Source organism: Coffea arabica, chromosome 2e (genome assembly GCF_036785885.1).
Source record: "Coffea arabica cultivar ET-39 chromosome 2e, Coffea Arabica ET-39 HiFi, whole genome shotgun sequence".
Lineage (NCBI taxonomy): Eukaryota > Viridiplantae > Streptophyta > Magnoliopsida > Gentianales > Rubiaceae > Coffea > Coffea arabica.
This window is the reverse complement of record NC_092313.1, coordinates 71,448,014-71,467,120: the sequence shown is the minus strand read 5'-3', so window position 1 is coordinate 71,467,120 and position 19,107 is coordinate 71,448,014. Positions and strand designations below refer to the sequence as shown.

Sequence of the window (19,107 nt, the reverse complement as noted above, 5' to 3'; positions counted from 1 at the left end):
GTGGGTTATGGTGGGGGAGGAAGAAAAAAAATAGAAACAATGGATTTTTTGTGTCTTTTTGGCTATTGTAAAGTATGTATTTTAAAAATTTTGGAGAGTTTTTTAAGAGTATTGTAATTGAAGTTGTTAAAAAAACTTGTAAGAGAAAAATTTAGTAATAAATTCATTTGCCAAACAGGGCCTTTACAATATGATGAACAGCTCCTGAAAGTTTCAAATTTAGGCCTTGTTCAACAGATATGGGCCTTTTGTTCACTTTGTTTTTTTTTTTTTTTTTTTTGGTGATTTTGTTTCAATAGTAATTTTTAGGATTGTTGTTCCAACTATTCATCTAGTTTTAATGAAGTCTAGGTGTTTCCTCAAAGTAAGTTAATTGTCGAATGCATATAAATTTATCCAATTTGCAACTTGTTATTGCTTTTCAGGTAATTTCCAATTCCAGCTTTGCTTTTATGGTATCCTGGATACATTAGAGATGATTTTGTAAATTTTGCCAAACACTTAGATTTCCTGAAATATGCTTTTATGATAAGATTGCAATCTTCAGCACTATATATGAAGTTTCAATTATCTCATCGAGACCTTACAACTTGACAATCTGGATTACACAATTCAGGTCAATTTCAATGCCAAATTTCATGTATTTCTTTTAAGAATGGGTTAAATCTGCATCCCTATGGTCTAAATTCACACATAGTATAACTTCTAATACTAATAGTATAAGTTATCAATTAATGCATTAGGGTGTATAACTTTCAATACTAATGGTACAAATTATCAATGTTCGTAGTACAAGTTATTAATGCGTTAGAAGTGTGGATTTAGTATCACCATTTTTTTAAATCACTTTGTAGACATTTCCCAATATTTTAAAACTTAATGCATTAGGGGTGTGAACTTAGTATCACCCTTTTTTTAATCACTTTGTAGACATTTCCCAATATTTCAATACTTTTTTTTATCGAGTCCGTTTGATAAAATTAAACTTTAAAATATGAAAACTGAAGTCAAATCCATTAAATTGTTGAATTGTTAAGTATTAAATCTCTACATATCACATTCAGTGATATATGAATAGTTTATCACTTAATTTTGGGAGCAAGTTTTTTTATCCAGCTATACTCACCAAACACTTGAGAATTCTTAGTGATTTATGTCCAACTGATTTAGTTCACCAGATTGCAGAAGTGGTACGGAAAGGATCAAAGGAATTAAGTTAATGTATGATAATTCAATGCAACATTTAAATTTAATGAGTTAAAATATTAATATATTCAGGCGTGTTTGATAAGCATGAATAGAACATCTGAATTAATTACGTAGTACTCAATTTTTTAGACAAAACTTAGCTCCTAAAAATAAGTAATAAGTTACTCACTTATCACTGATTTATCATTTAATATGGTATACACTGAAATTTATCAGATTTAGTACTTAACAGTTGAATAATTTAATAAATTCAGATTTCAAATTTCAGTTTTATCAAATGCATCCTAAATCATTAGATTGTTGCTATATATTGGAATAGAAGAGGGGGCTACATTCCATCTGCCTCAATTATAGAAACAAACAATGACAGGCTGCCAAACCTTTCTATCTTATCATACTGAGCGCTTAATGGTATAATTTTTTTTAAGAATTACTTCAAACTTTACAAAAGGGAAGACAAAATGGAAGGACTTGAGAGAACACATAATTCTTTTTTGACCCCCAAAAATTGTTCTAGAAACATCAGGCTAAAGATAATGGTTAATTCCAACTTCTAAGTCTTTATAGATTACTACACACAATTTGATGATTATAAGTTCTTATTTGTCAACACATATTTTATATATCTTTTTCATGGGCCTTGTCAAAGCTTGTTTTCTACAAAATGTACAATTTGTTGCACCATTAATAGATGTGCACCTTTGACTATGTGCCTTGAAGGGCAAGGAATTCTATTTGTTTGCTTCAAAGGATAAATGAAGGAAGTGAGAAAATTTTCGTTTGGATTGTGTTTTTTCTTTTTCCTGGAAGAGAATTCGAACAAATATAACTTTAGCATTTTTTTGAAAAGAGTATATATATGATTAAAAGGTCAAAGAGAAATGTTTGAAAAGAATCTTTTGAAAAAAATCAAACCAGAAAAAATGTAAATCAAGAAGAAAAGTCACGAAAATGCACGTTTTCGTTGTCGTTTGCAAGATAAAAGATTATCTACATCAAAAGCTTCCACAATTTTGTACTACTATTTTTCAACAATGGGTCGTCTGACAGTTTCTTCCTCAATAATCAGTTGGGCCTCTCATGATTTGATTTTAAGTTGGGCCTATGCTCCTATGATTTTATATAACTAATTGTTAATATGAGTTAGGCTCCAGCGTTACTAGTAACGATTCATTTCTCGGTTAAATGTTTTGAGTTTTTTAATTCGGTTGGATTGGATTGGGTTAGCCCCCAAAAGATTTGAGGGCTTCCAAAAATTGACGGGCAAGTCCACCAAAGTAGGGCGGACTCACTCGCCTCCAGGTAAGATTGTGTTCATTACTGGGTTGTCGGCACGACCCGCCGTCACTAAACGATCATTGACGAGTCGATCCTCAACCCCGACAGGACGGATTAACGTGGTTTTTTGGCCCAACTTATCTATAAATAGAAGAACCGAGTGGCCAAGGTCTGGAGAAGTTTCCGATGTGGGATATCAGCATTTGAAAACAAATACTCAAACCTGCAACTTGTCTGGCAGTCTGCTAGTCAAGTCACTTCCAGGTTGTAAAGATATCCTACAGATTACCTGTATGAACTACAGACATCTTCTCACTTGACCAAAATAAAATTAATGTTAAAAATCGTTTTATATATTCAAGTTTAGATCTTAATTCTTTTTTAAAAAAAAAAAAAAAGTTTAGATCTTAATTCTGAGTAAATCAATAATAGAAATAATCACACAGTGCGCATATACTATTAAGTACTCAAGCTAGAGCCGTTTCGAACTGTTCCTACAACTTCTCATTTAGGAGTGTAAATGATGCTAATCAAATCAAATACTTCAGTGTTCAAAATTTATTTGATTATTTTAATGAATTTGAAATTTTATTCAAATTTGGATTGTTTATTTGCCGAATTATGTTTGAATGGACCTATAATCAAGTTTCAATGTTATTGAATATAAAACGTTATTGAAGTTTGACTTAACTAATCAGCAAATTAAGTTTGAACGAACTCTTACCAACTTGAATTCGATTCAAGTATCGAATAGTTTGATTCATCTTTCAATCATATTCTCATTTGTAGGTCGTCATTCGTGGCAACAATGAACTGAGTAAATGATAGGGTAGTGATCCAAAAATTGGCCCTTCAATCTCTGTCTCATTCCTTGTAAATTAGAACCTGCTGGTAACCATTTTGTCATCCGGTGCTCAATTGAAATTAAAAGGGATTGATTATATTTAGATGTCCCAAGAGAGCCAAGGACCAGGAGCCAGCATGCCAGGTGCAGAAGCAAAGGTCCTACAAACTTGGCAATTCGCATAAACAAAAAATGGACTCCTTGGAATTTTTTTTAAAAAAATATCCAGATTAATACTTTAGACCAACAACTAATCACTCAACAGTCTGGTCTTTGCACGTGTCGAAACTTGATTTTATCCTAATCCAGAAACAGATTAAATTTATTCCTACTGATTTGATTGTCTCTGTTTATATCTCCAATACATATTAAGATAATCAATTATGCTCCTCTTCTATCATCTAATCTCCCATCTGGAAGAACTCCATCAACAATGAATCAAATAATTGAGTACTGGTATATTTACAAGTTTAATGCTGTGATATAGTTGTCTATATTTAGCCAATAAAGGCTGGCTTGACCTGGAAAACATCTTGGCCCGTGCAATCGTAGAAATTTCTATCATCAAAGCATGAGGCACCATAAGATATTCGGTTGTTGCATTCATTTTTTTTTCTTCCAAAGGGTTGTTGCTTTTATAGATCTAGTGCATTTTTTTGCACATAATGTTAGAAACTTAGAACATCAAAGTTTAATAAAGAAAATCAAGTCAACTCTTCCAAGTATCTTGTAATTTCTCACATATCTACTCTTTTTTTTTTTTTTTTTTTTAATTTTGGTTCTCTAAACTAGACTCTTTTTGCGAAGATGCATGCACATTTCCATTATAATGCTTGCAGATCAACAAACGCATCGATCTATAGCTTTGGATGCAATGCAATATTTGAATGCATGCTATGCTTTCTTGAGCTTAATTTTACTTCTCTCTGCCATGTTCATCAACCAAAGAGGTTAGCGTTATCTTATCACCTCTTCTTTCTTATTCTATAGAGTACAAAATTTCCCCGAAACTATAGAGATTAATTTCTCCTCCTCATCTTGACTACATGATTTAGACATGTTATATATCATTCTCTTCTTGGTTGTCATTCAGGAAAACTATCAAGAACATAAAGCATATTTCACTGCGCTATAAAGCAACTTCAGAAGCCAATCAACCAAAGAAGAAGAACAATTGCAGAACCCTTCATTTTTTGGTTGTGAGAATAGAGAACTGATCAGCAGAACCTGAAAAGATAACGAGGTTAGTAGCCCTCAACAATCAAATTACCAATTGTTTAGGAACAGATTTTATTCATTGCAATTGTGATAATGCTAACAATGATAAGGATGGATAAGAATCTGGTGTTCTGGCAACATCTGTTCAATGCCTACTAAGTACCATTCCGTTTATACCTTTGTGCTTCGATCTTTGTTCATCTCCTTAGTATTATGCCGTCTCCATAAATGGGTTTTTGTGCTTTTACGATTCTATGTTTTGTTTTTGAACACTTGGCATTAAATCTTTGATCACCATTGTCGTTGTCTCTGAATTATTGTGTTTTACTGTTTGTTTCGTGTCATTGCTGCCATTGTCTTCTTTCTTGAATTTAAGTCTTTCATGTCTGTTAGGATTTCTGTGTCTCGATAATTAACTTTTTGACTAATTATATATATATATATAAATATATTAGTACAGCAAGCAAATTTACCCTATTTTGGATTCTGGAGACTGAAAAGTGGCCAAACAAGCGATGAATACTCCTTAAAGGGGAAAAAAAAAGTCTCTAATTAATATGTTTATTAAGCCAATTTAATGCAGATGTTTAACTGTATAGAATCAACTCATGTGATGGAAAAATTGATGTGATGTAAAGGCATTAGATGAGGTGTTTTGACATTTTCTTGTAGAGTAATTTCCAATTTGGGTACTTTAACAAGTACTAGATATGAACAAAAAAATTATAATAAAATCATTTAAATCAGATAGAAAAAAAATGCACAATAAATTACTATAAAATACAGGCTTCCACCAGGGAAAGCTGACGTGCCTAGAAAATCTCTTGAACTTTCTTTCCAAATCTTTCGTTTTCTTCCACTTTCCCTCCATTTTAGATACAGCTGAAATTCTTGAACAAAGAGCCCTGCGAGTCGATTAATGATTGGTTGAAGATGAAAGTTTTGACTCTTAAAGTTCACTTTATGCACGAGCAATGAAAATGATTCTAGCTTCCATTTCCCGTTAAGAAATCTTTTGGTCTTGCATTGGTTGATAAATGTGGGGAACATTTGATGTCCCATCGAAATGATTTTCTTTTATCACAGCCAAGAATTTAATCAAAAGGTAAACAACTCCAATATACTTAAAAAAGAAGATGCAGGTTCCGTCAAGCATTCTTTTCATCAAGTTAATTTGATCAAATGGACTGCCATGTAATTTTCACTTAGTCTTTTCCCCAGCTTCACCATTACCTGGTGGAAACAATTTGAGGTGGAATTTAACTCTGATACGGTCTTTGATGATCAAATGAGACACAGTACAATGATCAATTGGGACGGGAGTAATTCTACTTTGCCAAAACCTATTTTTTGCTTTACACTTCAAATTTTAGGGATAATTTCAGAAACCTCCCTCGAGGTTTTTAATATTATACCTACTTCCCTTGGCCCTAAAAATGATCGTAATAGTCTGAACATATTAATATTTTTCATCCAATTGAATAATCTACTCCTAATCTTGTTCATATGAACGCATCACACAATTAGATATTTATTTAAAACAAAAATAAAATTCACTGGTTGAATAATCGATTATGTTCTAAACACAATTATAACATATTACAAATTAATTTTAGCTTTGCTTCGAGCATCTGGTGGAGATGAACAGAAGAAGATATAAGTTAGGTTTAAAAAGGATAGAGTTGATATTGGTACTTCAATTTTTTAGGAATACGATGGTGTATTAATGCAGAATAGAGGATCATGCAGTAAATTGACGTACACAAATCTAAAGCACTTTTTTTTTTTTATCAATAATTGGAGGTTCCTAATGGGTAAGACTTTGCCCTTCCTGGGTAGCTCAGCCGGTGACCACATGCGGTAGTATCCCGTAGGTCACCGGTTCGAGTCCCAGTAACGAAAATGGGGTAACCCAACAACCCGAATAAGGGTTGGGGCCAGGTCCTTTTTTTTGACAAAAAAAAAAAAAAAAATAATGGGTAAGACTTTGTAAGCCGACTTCCTGCTCCTGCCGGGTCCAACCCACTTATATATAGTGCTGCTTTTCAGTTTTTCTGAAAGTCAATTGAGCAAATGAGTGCCATGTTTCAGTACAGTAGTCTATTCCTAGCCCCATCTTCATCATCACTGGCCGACTAATTTGAGTTGGATCCATTTAGGTATGGTCTTTGATCGGATGAAGACCAAGTATTTTGTGAGTCATATGTTAGTTATTGCATGTCGGAGACTTGGAGGTATACTTCTCCAAATCTAGCTTAAGAGCATTTTGCATCAACAATTTTGGAGCATCCTGATGGCTTTTTCTAATTTGGCCGACTGATTTAACTAATTCTACTACATGTTTCGTTGAACCCACTTTTGGAATTACTCCAGAAAAAAATTATTTAACAATAATGTTTCCAAGATATTGATAGTTTTTTTTTTTTTTTTTTTTTAAAAATTGATCCTGTTTGATAACCCAATTTAGCACTTAAACTTAAAAAATTCAGATCTTAATATCTTCAGACACGTTTGATAACAAAAAATTAAACATTTGAATTAATTAAGTGACACTAAATTTCTTAAGTAAAACTTGCTCTCAAACATAAGTGATAAGCTATTCACTTATCACTGAATGTGATATATACTCAAATATATTTGATTTAATATTTAGCAATTCAATAATTTAATGGTTTTAGACTTCAGTTTTATCAAACGCATGCTTAGATTTAAGTCTGGCTATTACTCGACATCTATCGCTAGATTAATTTTGCATGAACAGGATGGTCTGGTAATTAAAATCGCGATATAAAATCGATTTTTTACTATTCATTTATCGTATACGTTTGCACCCTTCATAAAACCTCGTACTAGGTGAATCGGAAAATATTTGTCCATTTTCAAGCTAAAAAAATGAATGAAGGCATTCAGAAAAATATTAGATGATTGTCCACTTTTAGGATAAACTAGTCAATAAACACATACAAAGGAAAAAAAAAAGAAAAAAAAGAGAAAAAGGTTTGTCTGCTATTAATTCCTTTTGGGATAAAAGTAATTGATTTGAAATTAGATTGATTGCATCCACATGTAAGATTACTTCTACCATTGTTACAAGAAACAAGTCTAGACCTAATTTTAGACCAGACACCTCCATCCTTTGACGTACCTAATTTACAAGTGTTAATTAAGAAGATTTCATCGGCAAGATGAAGGATAAAAATTGACAGGTTATTCCACTTTTGTTGCTCACCTGTATACCCAGGAATGGCCTGGAATAAGAATTTTAGGTCAACCCACCTTATTTCAGTGTATATGCACAGAACAGTGCTATACTGTACACAAATTCATACACGTTTTGCCCAGTTCACACATCCCTAAATTTCACAACAACATGAATAGAGAATATCAAAAGTATGGGAAGATGGTAGTCATTTCTATCAGAGGGGAAATGTTTTTGGCTCAAGTAACTCCCACATCACATATGCATCTCTAAAGTTGATTATTGACTCAAAACTCTCAAGTGTTAATGCCACTTCAAAGGAGAGAAATCCCACATGCTCAATGGAAATGTGAGCATGATTACTTTCAATTTCCACTTTCTTTGAACAGAATAATAGTCGTAGAAGTCACTCTTTACCTAACCCGGCACGATTAAGCACCAACATTGACTAATGATCGGAGAGCCCAAAAAATCTATCACTAATAGTAAATCATGGAATTAATTCACGTCCTGAATTGAGAGAACGAGGCTAGGGGTGTAATCGAATCGACTCGAGTTCGAGTAATGTACTACTTGAGTCTTGAGTTTGACTTACGTTAAAAAACCTTGACTTACGTTAAAAAACCTGAACTCGAATTCAAACTCGTCGAATTTTTGAAAGTCAATCTCGAATTCGAGTTTGATTTTATTTTGCATTACTCGATCTCATGCTCATCAAAACCAATCGATCTTATTTCGAGTTCAATCAAGTCTAATGAAACTTAAAAAAAATACAAATATATATAATTTGGTACGTTCATTTCAAATTTTTAAAATCGTAACTAGAAACATCCCAAATCGAGTCATCTTCATTTAGCTCTGTGCTTGTCCCTGCAACCCTAGTTCAAGCCCCATATTTATATATTGTTAGCAGAGGCCCCAAATTTATAGTAGTATTACTGTTAGTAGAAGTTATTTCCGGAGAGTCTCGATAGAGGGCAGCGGTGCAATGCATCAAAATTCACGATTCAAACCCTACCAAATTGGAAATGAGAAAAGAAACTCCTCTCGTGGAAAAGTGCTCGCCGGAGAATGGAGAAACTCCCAAGAAGTGATGTCGTTTTCCAATTTCTCAGTACTGCAGCTGCAGCCGCCCCACATGCGATTGTTTGGTGATACGTGTCACCTATTAGAGAAATGTGAATTGTGGACCAGAGGATCCCCAGGCAAAATGGGACCGCACCGTTTTTATTGATTCTTCTCCCGACCGACGTCTTTAGAATTAGGAGCTCATTATGGGTCGGATCTATGTTTTTCACGAGTATATCTTATCCTTCCTGCATAGGGTCCAACCTCCCCATTTCATTCGAGTCAAATGATTTGACCCTTATTTGTTGGACCCTTTTGACCCAGTTTTCTAAGTGTCTTACCCTTACTTTAGGTAAGGGTACATTCCTTTGATTGCACCATTTTTTTTTTTTTTGCCTTTTCTTTTACGATGATGATAGAGGGTATGGTCATAAATTAGTTGGCAGCCTTTTCTTTTTAGGTAAGGGATTTGATTGAGCTAAATTTCGAATGTTGAAAATTATGCTGCTGAAACAATTATTTGAAATAGTTATTTAGAATATTGATAACATATTTTGTAATGTTATATATATAAGATAAAAGGGTGATTGAAAAAGAAAGCAAAATGATATTTATAAGCAATGACTATTGAAGTGCGTCAATATTATTACTATAAAGTTCACAAATTTTATGTATTTTCTCTTTTTTTTGATGGGGCAAAATAGTTGAGTGTTCTAGGATAAAAAGATTCTAAACTTTGATCCTAGGATAGATTATTGATGTCTTTTTTCGAATTGATGTTGAGGTTGGAAGAGAGTTCGAATACTGTTACGGTAACCTTCACACTGTTAACGTAGAAAAGATATCGAAGAAATGTATTTATAAACAACTAATAATACTCGTTAACATAAAAAGCAAATCTTTACCGGATTGTTTGTTTGTATGGTCTGTATTAGAATAGAATTTGTTTTTTTTTTCAAAATTTACAAACACAAATGAACGTGATTTAGTACAGAATCATTCGTCAGACCACTTCCAAGTTCCCGTAACTCGATCTACTAATTGCAATACTAGAATAGAAAGCATAGGAATAAGGCAACCACAACAAACATCCATATGCCAAAGACAAATTCATGTTTGTCCTCATTGGAAACATCGAAAGAGTTGTGTTATATGGCAATCATCATTTTCCTTCTGCGCATTGCCATAATAGTTAAAACACATGTCTATTAGGAAATCTCCATGGAAAATATGAGTATGTATTACTATCAGAAGGGCTTTTATAGTACATAGTTTTGGAAAGCACTATATGGTAAACCTTTTACTTTCATTATTAATTACTTATTGCAGTAGATGATATTTTAGGGAGATGTTATCTTTTTTCCTCTATGCTTTTAAAGGAAGAATTTTAGAGACATTTTAAGACGTGCCAATATTATTTTTCTTATTTTAAACACTAAAAATCACAAAAACCCTGAAGTCGGTTAAATGAATTTGAGATGTGTCCTTAAGTTTTCCCACAGTATTAAACCATATAATGATTAAACTAATCTCTGTCACCTAATTTTTGTTGGAATGACTTTACCATATATAAGTATTCACTAATCATCACAGTTTCTAAGAGCAAATTTGTTGTGCTGAGCTGTGATCATGGAAAAAACTACAATGGTCACTGTTATCATCACCGACCATATAAATGTAGGACCAATTAATTAAGATGGTGTAAAGTCCACTAAAGGGAATAAATCTATGACTGGTAATTAATGTTATATAGGTGAGAAATGAGAAGTGCAGCAATGATTTTAATGGTGGTGGCGGTCAAGGGCATAATGTCACTTTTCTGGCCATTGTTGAGATGTATCTGCCGGCCTTTCTATTTGCTCCACACACATCTTCATCAAGACATGGTAAGAATTACTGGTATACAACAATTGTCTATTTCTTTATTGTCTCTCTTCTTCCTACATTTTGTATCCATTTCTTCCTTGGTCATCTGTGAGTCAATTACTGGCGGACTATTGCACGAGACGGGATTATTCAGTGCACACTTTTGAATAGTGACTGCAGGTTTTCTTGTCAAAAAAAAAAAAAAAAAACGAACACGGTTAGTACAACTGTTTCATGCATAAAAATCATATATATATATATATATATATTTGCAAATTGATTCTGTTTCTTTTTTCATTTTTTTGGTTGGAAAGTTTTAACATAAACCTCATCAGGTTCTGTGTCAAATATTTCTTTATAAAATGTTATAATGTGTTTATTTCGCATTTCAGGGTTGGTGTTTGATTATTTATTTTTTTTAAAAGATAGTTGGGAGTTTGATTTATAATTTTAATAAATGCTTGACACAATTTTTAGTTGATTAGGACTTGCAGTTTAATGGATATCAAATTTCTTGATCATCACTTAACTTGAAAACAATTAGTCTATATATAGGTTAACATAATTCCAAAGGGGCCTATCAAATGTAGGTGACAAATTCATCCTTTTGTGACATCTTCATCATCATATACTATTATCATGTCTTTGCTTGTGGTCCTAACCAGACCTTGCTTATAAACGACGAATTCCAAATGATGATATTCATGGGATTCTCCTTTTAATCAATAATAATGTGTTGGAAGTTAGAACCACCCAAAGTTATTTCAGAAAATGAAGTGTCATTTTCTTTTCACATACGAGAAAAGATAGAGCAGAAGAAAATAGTCAAAATACAACTGATAAACTACTACTTTTATTTTATTGCATGATTAAGCCTCGACGCATATTTTGATTTTTCCTCTGCTAAAAAAAAAATACAGGTAAACTCTTAACTAATAAAAATTTAAAAAGAGTTGAGTCTTGAATCTGCTGTATTTATATAATGTTATATTTTAGTCATTTTACTCGCAGAATATGTCAATTTTGTTTTTCAAAATAAAAAAAGTTAGGATGGTCAAATATAATACATGAAAGAATAGAATAATAATATTGCTAGGGGACTACCTAGTTGTCTATTATAAAGGAGATGTTGAAAGTGGCTTTCTTTATAGTATAAGATTATAGAAGTAGTAGTTGGCTTGAAATAGCTTAAAACTAATATTCTAACCAAATGGTGGTGTTACTGAATTCTACTGATGTAAACATATAAAAAAATTTATAGCATCCATAAGTAGGAATCTTTTACCAAGCAAGATGGTGAGTGCAACAAGAAAGCTCTGTATAACCTTTTAAATTCAAGATTCAACCCTTCTGATTCACATAATTTGTTATACTTAATTGAATACACATCCTCACATTTATTATGCCCTTCATCAAAATACTTTTCTTGAACTAAATTGATTTTCTAAAATCTTTAGACCTGAAACTCCTTTTAATGAGTGTCCATCCCGTGAATCCTTTCTTTTTTCACTGTTAAGGTTTAGAATGAAATGCTGCTTTTGGTCTATTGGACAAAAATTGCAAATTTTCAAACAGATAATAAGATATTCAATTCCAAGAAAACAGGGAAGATGCAAAAATAATCGTTTATTATGGCCCATGTTCATTTATGTTTGTGACTTTGTGCTGTGAAAGAGACCATCATGTATTCAGTTTATATCTCCTTATCTCTATCAACCCAGAATTTTTTTTACTAATATTTAGGTAATTAAGCGAATGGTGCAAGCTTATTAGCGTAATAATTATATCTCTCATTATAAAACAAAGTAAATTATAGACTAAACAAAGTAATTCTTGTTTCACCAACCAAGTTTATCTCTTTAATTTAATAAATATTCTCAATTATTTGATAATCGAATTTTTTGAAACTCATTTAATGATCCCTTTTCCTTTGTGTTCATCTTCTTTTCTTATTAAGGAGAAAACAAAACTCTCACAAATTAAATAAACCAAAATTTAGAAAGATGAATTGCTTACCATAATGGAAAATTTAACTTGTAGACCTCAAACAATACACTCGATTGCATTCCCAAACAAGTTTTTTTTTTTTTTTTTTTTTCACTTAGGAGTATTCTGACCTTTCGGCCAAACTAATCCCCTAATATTGTGTAGAGCCTTGTTCCAAAAATACACAGCGAGTTAGCACACGAAGGTCAATTACAAGACCTGCTGGTAACTACTAAATTACGGAACCGGTCGAACTACCTGCGAGGAGCATTCCCAAACAAGTGATAAAAGCCATTTTAATTGCAAAAAGTATTTTGAATTAAAACACTAATTCTATAATGCTTAGAGAATATGATTGGTTAGTAATACAAAATTAATACCATGAATAGCCGTACCTATCGGAGAAAGAAGGTACTCCCTAGATTAACTATTCTAAATATGCAAGTCTGTCTGATCAAGCATCTGATGACAGTGCTTGAATTTATAAAGAAATCACAATGATATGTAAGCATTATATACAAAAAATCTTCATTTCCAGTTGTTAGTCTGGCATTTGGGTCAAAACCTCATTATCCTGCATTACTAGTCAAGAGCCAAATTAAGGTCTTTATTTGCCCTCTCGTTAAACTAGAAGGCCTGTCCATTTATACTTTTCATGAATCATTTATTGCCAACCATTAATGCAAAAACATTTTTCTTGACTATTTTTCTACAAGAAACAATTATAGCTACTCAAACTACATTAATAAAGGCATTAGCAGCCCACCCATGTAATGAAACTTTTGAAGTTTCCACCAATTTGACAATCTATTTGTTTTGGCAACCCAAGTCCTAAAGCATTTCTTCTTGTTTCCTTGAACAATACAAATCAAACTCTTTATCTTTCCAAATTCTTTTTAGTATACAAAGAATAAACTTCTAATTTTCACCGACGAATTTTATACTAATTTAGACTCAAGATGCTGAAAAGTCATCTCATCTTATGTTGCAAAAATCAGAAGTGTGTTCCTCAATTATTGTACATAGGATGATCAATGATGAGAACCATATATTTGGTCAAGTTGCAATAGAGCACAAACACTTTTTCAAAGTACCCCAGCAACAAAAATCCAAAAAATTTGAAGGGCAAAATGTACTAACATAAACCATTAAGCATACTTTGTGAATCGCAACGGTTATAAAACAACTAGTGGTAGACAGTGGTTGGATTTGCATTCCTCACCACAAAGCATTATTACACGTATTAGTAGTAGTTATTACTCCTATTACTCTCTCAAGTCTAATGCGACTTTTGTATCACGAGTACTACACAGCTCCATACAAATTCTTCTTTGTTAACTTCTCCTTACCATAAAACCATCTTTTAGCTAAGCTCCAAATTATGGAACTCGATCCTCATCTAACTCAAGTCTCTCGATATCTCGGATCATCCTGTCGGAATCTCACCCCATTCCGGTAACAGGGTTCATCTTTCACGCTTGTTTTTCACTTTATTCCAGCCTAGCTACTCTCCATTTCCACCCTACCATCTCTTACTTGAAATTTACAGGTTCTTATAGCTCTGTTTCCGCTTTGTTTGCTCTTATGATTTCTGGGGTTATCTGGTTTGGTCTTGTTTTGTTGTCCTGGATCATGTTCAGCCATTGAAATTTCTGGGATTCTTGGTTTTGATGGCTTTTTTTTTTTTTTTTTTTTTTGTCTTTGATCAGATTTCATTCGAGCTCTCTGTACTTTGTCGAGAAAAGATTTAGATTCTTCAGCGTATGTCATCGGACTTTGGTTTTCATCGCAACTAGAGCGTTGCTTAGGTTGTGAGTTTATGAGGAAATGAAAGTAATCTAAGAAGTGAAGAAAAGGTTACTTTATTTTTAAACTGTTTTAATGTTGTCTTAGCGTGGTTGGTTGGATTGAGAAAGAATTTTCTAGAGTGAATGTTGTGGTGCATCTTCTTTCCATCTGACATTTCCTGAAGAAACAAATTCAGTAATAATAGTGGACATCTATTGTTGGAAATCCTTGTAAGATTTTGAATATTCACTGCTTTTCTCGTACGGTCAAGAAGTTCTTTAATCTCTATCCAGATGCATCCTTTTTGTATAGTATCTGCAATTTTCTTAAACTTGATTCATAACTTTCTGAGTCAGATTACATCTTTATTCTCTGACAACCACCTCCCTGTTCTAGTACATGCTTGATGTGGAAATTTGCATGCGTAAACAATATTTATCTATATATGGCAGCTTTGCGATGTTAGATCCATGTAGATCAAGAATTCCGCTTTGTATATATTTCAGAAAATTCGAACTGTGAAGTCAGGGTTCTATGGGGCAGTTGTCAACCATGTTCAACGGATTGGCAAGGTCCTTATCTATCAAGCAAAGGAGGAGTTATTTTGGCAGTTGTCGTGGAAGAGAGGCTATGGAAGCCATGACTGAGGAAGCAAAGACGGAGGGCTTGATATTAAGGACCTCGGGTACTGTTAACGTTGATGGATCCAAGAATTTTGCAGCTGTTTTCTCCAAGAGAGGAGAAAAAGGTGTGAATCAAGATTGTTGCATTGTTTGGGAGGTATGGTTTTGTTAGTAACATGCATTTTTCTTTGTAATTTACTTAGGACTCGATCCTACAGAATTGACCTTTTCCTGGCCGTTTACCCACTAGTTAATTAATGTATGTGGCAGCGAAGATAAATCTTGATTCCACTTCTATACTCTTAAGACTGATGGATGTTTGTTGCACTTGTTTTCTAGGAGTTTGGTGGCCAAAAAGACATGGTGTTCTGTGGCGTATTTGATGGACATGGTCAATGGGGTCATTTTGTTGCAAAGAGTGTTAGGGAATCAATGCCGTCTTCTCTACTCTGCAATTGGCAGGAGACATTGGCTGAAGCTTCGCTTGACCCAAGTTTTGATTTGGCATCAGAGAAGAAGCTTAACGGATTTAATATATGGAAGCAATCCTATATAAAAACTTGTGCTGCTGTGGACCAGCAGCTCAAGCGTCAGCGTAAATTTGATACATTCAACAGCGGCACTACTGCTTTGACCATCGTTAGGCAGGTAACCAAACTGATATAACTGCTGCTGCTGTACTATCACCAATGTTTGCTTTATTCTGGATTGGCCACACTGTAATGGGAATGGACAAACAGGAATGTCTTTTCCACTTGATCATCAGCCCTTAATTTGTAGAATGATTTACTTTTATCTAAATGAGGAGGCCTGTTGCAGGCTCCATGTACTAAAAAGTCATTGTTTGTCATGAAGAATTTGGCAGCTAAATCTTCTTGTTGCATTAATGCAACTCCACAATATAGTACATTGGTTGTGTTTTAAAATGGCCTATGGAAATTCTTCAGCCTAATATGTATTGGCAAATAACTCTTAATCTGTTTCAAATTAAGGTCAGTAGAATGATACATAAAAGATCTTATCTCAACCTCAATCTTTATATTAACCCCAGTGATGGATATCTAGGAGAGAGCAAAAACGGTAATTACTCAGTATGAGCTTCATATGCTTATTTCCCTTCTTTTCTTTTCCCAGCTCTCTCCTTTAGCGCAGCATCTTAGGGCATATTTTCTAGTGTAATAAGCCCATGCTACTTTATGTATAAGATCATAGCTATCTGCTTATTTTCCTCAATCTTGTGGTATCTCCAGGGTGACCTTATTTACGTAGCAAATGTGGGCGACTCACGTGCAGTATTGGCTACAACTTCTGATGATGGCAACTTAGTACCAGTGCAGCTGACGATTGATTTCAAGCCCAATCTACCCGGTAAGTCTCTTTTCTTCTGCTTTCTCTTATTCTACACCATATCGGACATCTTTGTAACTCATTATGGCCTTCCTAACCATTTGAACAGAGGAGGCTGAGAGAATCACAAAATGCAGAGGTCGTGTGTTCTGTCTAGAGGATGAGCCTGGGGTACACCGATTGTGGCTTCCGGATGAAGAGTCACCTGGACTGGCAATGTCTAGAGCCTTTGGGGACTACTGTGTTAAGGATTTTGGATTGATATCCGTTCCTGAAGTTACACAGACGCACATAAGTGGCAATGACCAATTTGTTGTGCTAGCAACGGATGGGGTATGCATAATCCTGCCCTTTATTTTTTTCTCTTCAAAATGTCTCTGCTGGAAGAACCAAACTATAAAACCAAGACTGGTTTAAACTACTAATGATAATTGGGCTGACACAATTGATGTCTAATGACAATGAACAAAATTCACCTGCAGATACGTATATGCATATATGAATGCACTCCATACCCTTTTTTTTAAGTCCTTGTACTCGTTTTTCATCTTCAATCTTTGATATGAAAGACTTTGAATAGATACTAACAAGTAAAGTTTGCATTTGTCTGAAGGTATGGGATGTGGTTTCCAACCAAGAAGCAGTGCAAATTGTAGCATCAACTCCAGACAGGGCAAAATCAGCCAAACGTCTAGTTGAATGTGCTGCCCATGCATGGAGACGCAAGAGAAGGGGTATTGCCATGGATGATATTTCTGCTATAGTTCTCTACTTCCATAATTCTGATCTTTGTCAGCAAATCTATCCTGTATATTCATCCAAATAGCATTCGAGAAGAGTGAAAATATTGCTCGTTTATCTTTCTTTGTACTTTTGGCCTCTCTCACTCTCTCTGGCTGAAAATCCATAGATGATTAATGATGCAGCAGCCTAATTAAACAAGAAAGAAGAAGGAGAAAAGGGAGAACTTTAGAACTAAATTGAGATCTGCTGATTTGATTTCAGACCTATCTTTATTGGTCGACATGAACCACACGCAGGCAAATATTAATCTCTCTTTTGGACAAGATGTGTTTACAAGTGGAGAGAGGATGAACTAGGTTGATTATCTTAATTATTTGGCACCTCAATTACAAGTTATGACAAAGGTAAAAGAAATCATTTCAGTTTTTGTTACCATTTTCACAGATTATACCCAAGAATATGGCATCTCTGAAATTGGCAAAAGCTTTCCTTTCTTGTAGGCTTTTTAAAACTCAATTCGAGTAAGGGCTGTAAATTGAATCAAACAATTTGGTACTTGACTTGAACTCGGTTTGAACCAGGTTCATTCAAGCTTGTTTATTTAGGTATCAATCCAAGTTTGAACATGATTTCAAGTTTGAAAATATTAACAAACTAATCACGATCTTCATATTATTTGGCTCGATATGTTTAAGAATGTATAAGGCCGGTAAATTTCATAAAAATATACCTATGGTTTCCTTTCTTAATTTCACTTCTTTCCTTCCCGTATATTGCTTATCTTCTACAATAGCAAGCATATAATACTTTTGTCTCTTGAATAGGCATAATTGACTTTAATTACATCTCTAATTCATCATAATAGATTTCTTGAATATCACAGAGCAAAAATTAAGGGGAAAAAACCATAAATTAGGGTGAAAATCTCTATATTATACAACATGAAATTTCAAGTCAAGCCAAACTTTGATTGTATGTACTTGAATTCGATATTTTGACGAGTCAAACCAAATTTTCTGTGAATATACGTCTGAAATTTCAAACCAAACTCGATCAGTTTCTCTCAAAAAATTTTCAAACAAAAGCCAAGTTCAAACATTTCTTTTAATCTTCAAGCCAATCTTGAACATACTTTTGTCTGACTCGTTGAGCCTTGTTTTTGGCCCTAATTCGAGTAGAAAAATTTGGGAAAAAAAAAAGCATAAAGTAGTCACGTGATTAGCTAATGAAACCAGAATGTAATTCCACTCTCACTCCGCCAAAGGACACTGTACTGTTACGTACTTGTGCTTGCCGACAATTTTACGACTGATTTAACGTTCAGACTTCAGATGCTAATAAGCAGGAAATTCTGTATTTTAACATTCCACCATAGGACCTCTCCGTCCATATTGCTAGTATGCTTTCTGATAATTAATACTTCATTTTATCTCGCAGGGATGCATTACTCAATTATCAGATAATAAAGATCCCTGGATAATCACATAAAGACGTATGGGTTCAGTGAGGAAAGAAATATTTCAAAGGGAAGACGTATGATGGTTAGGTCAATCATAGTATTCTCACAAAAAGACAAAATGTTTCATTGCAGATGTGTTGAATGGTTTTATGAACGGAAAAAATTTGTTTTCCTTTCCCACTAGTAAGTGAATCCTCCGTTTGGCTCCTTATGACCTCGCTCCGGTGCAAGTTTTAGGTTCGAATCTTGAGTCTAGTAGTTAGAGGTAAGAATGATGAGGATGGAAAAGAAAACATGGTAAAAGCAAAATTGAATCTTTGAGTCCTTCGCTGTGTGGCCTTAGTTTTGGTCGACCTAATCCGGACTCGGGGCACGGACGGTTGCAGGTGCAACCGTCCAGAGCAATTTTAGTCATTATCAACTGCGCGTAACTTTCTTTGTACATCATGTAACTTTTTTTTCACAGGATGTATTTTCA

At 33.8% G+C, this 19,107-nt stretch overlaps 1 protein-coding gene across 5 annotated transcripts; it reads left to right on the top strand.

The window, feature by feature from the left end:
- The first annotated feature begins 13,851 nt into the window (after positions 1-13,851).
- Positions 13,852-17,296, top strand: LOC113732919 (probable protein phosphatase 2C 34). Of its 5 annotated transcripts, XM_072080925.1 has the most exons (7): positions 13,852-14,217; positions 14,378-14,429; positions 14,963-15,236; positions 15,419-15,727; positions 16,330-16,447; positions 16,536-16,759; positions 17,040-17,296. In XM_072080925.1, exons 3-7 carry the CDS (start codon positions 14,991-14,993, stop codon positions 17,250-17,252), a joined length of 1,110 nt encoding a protein of 369 aa, XP_071937026.1. In that variant the 5' UTR covers positions 13,852-14,217; positions 14,378-14,429; positions 14,963-14,990; the 3' UTR covers positions 17,253-17,296. The 5 variants fall into 5 exon arrangements, with proteins under 5 accessions (XP_071937026.1, XP_027114765.1, XP_027114764.1 ...); XM_027258964.2 differs by lacking the exon at positions 14,378-14,429 and having other exon boundaries at positions 13,853-14,123; XM_027258963.2 differs by lacking the exon at positions 14,378-14,429 and having other exon boundaries at positions 13,853-14,217.
- Positions 17,297-19,107: the final 1,811 nt, after the last annotated feature.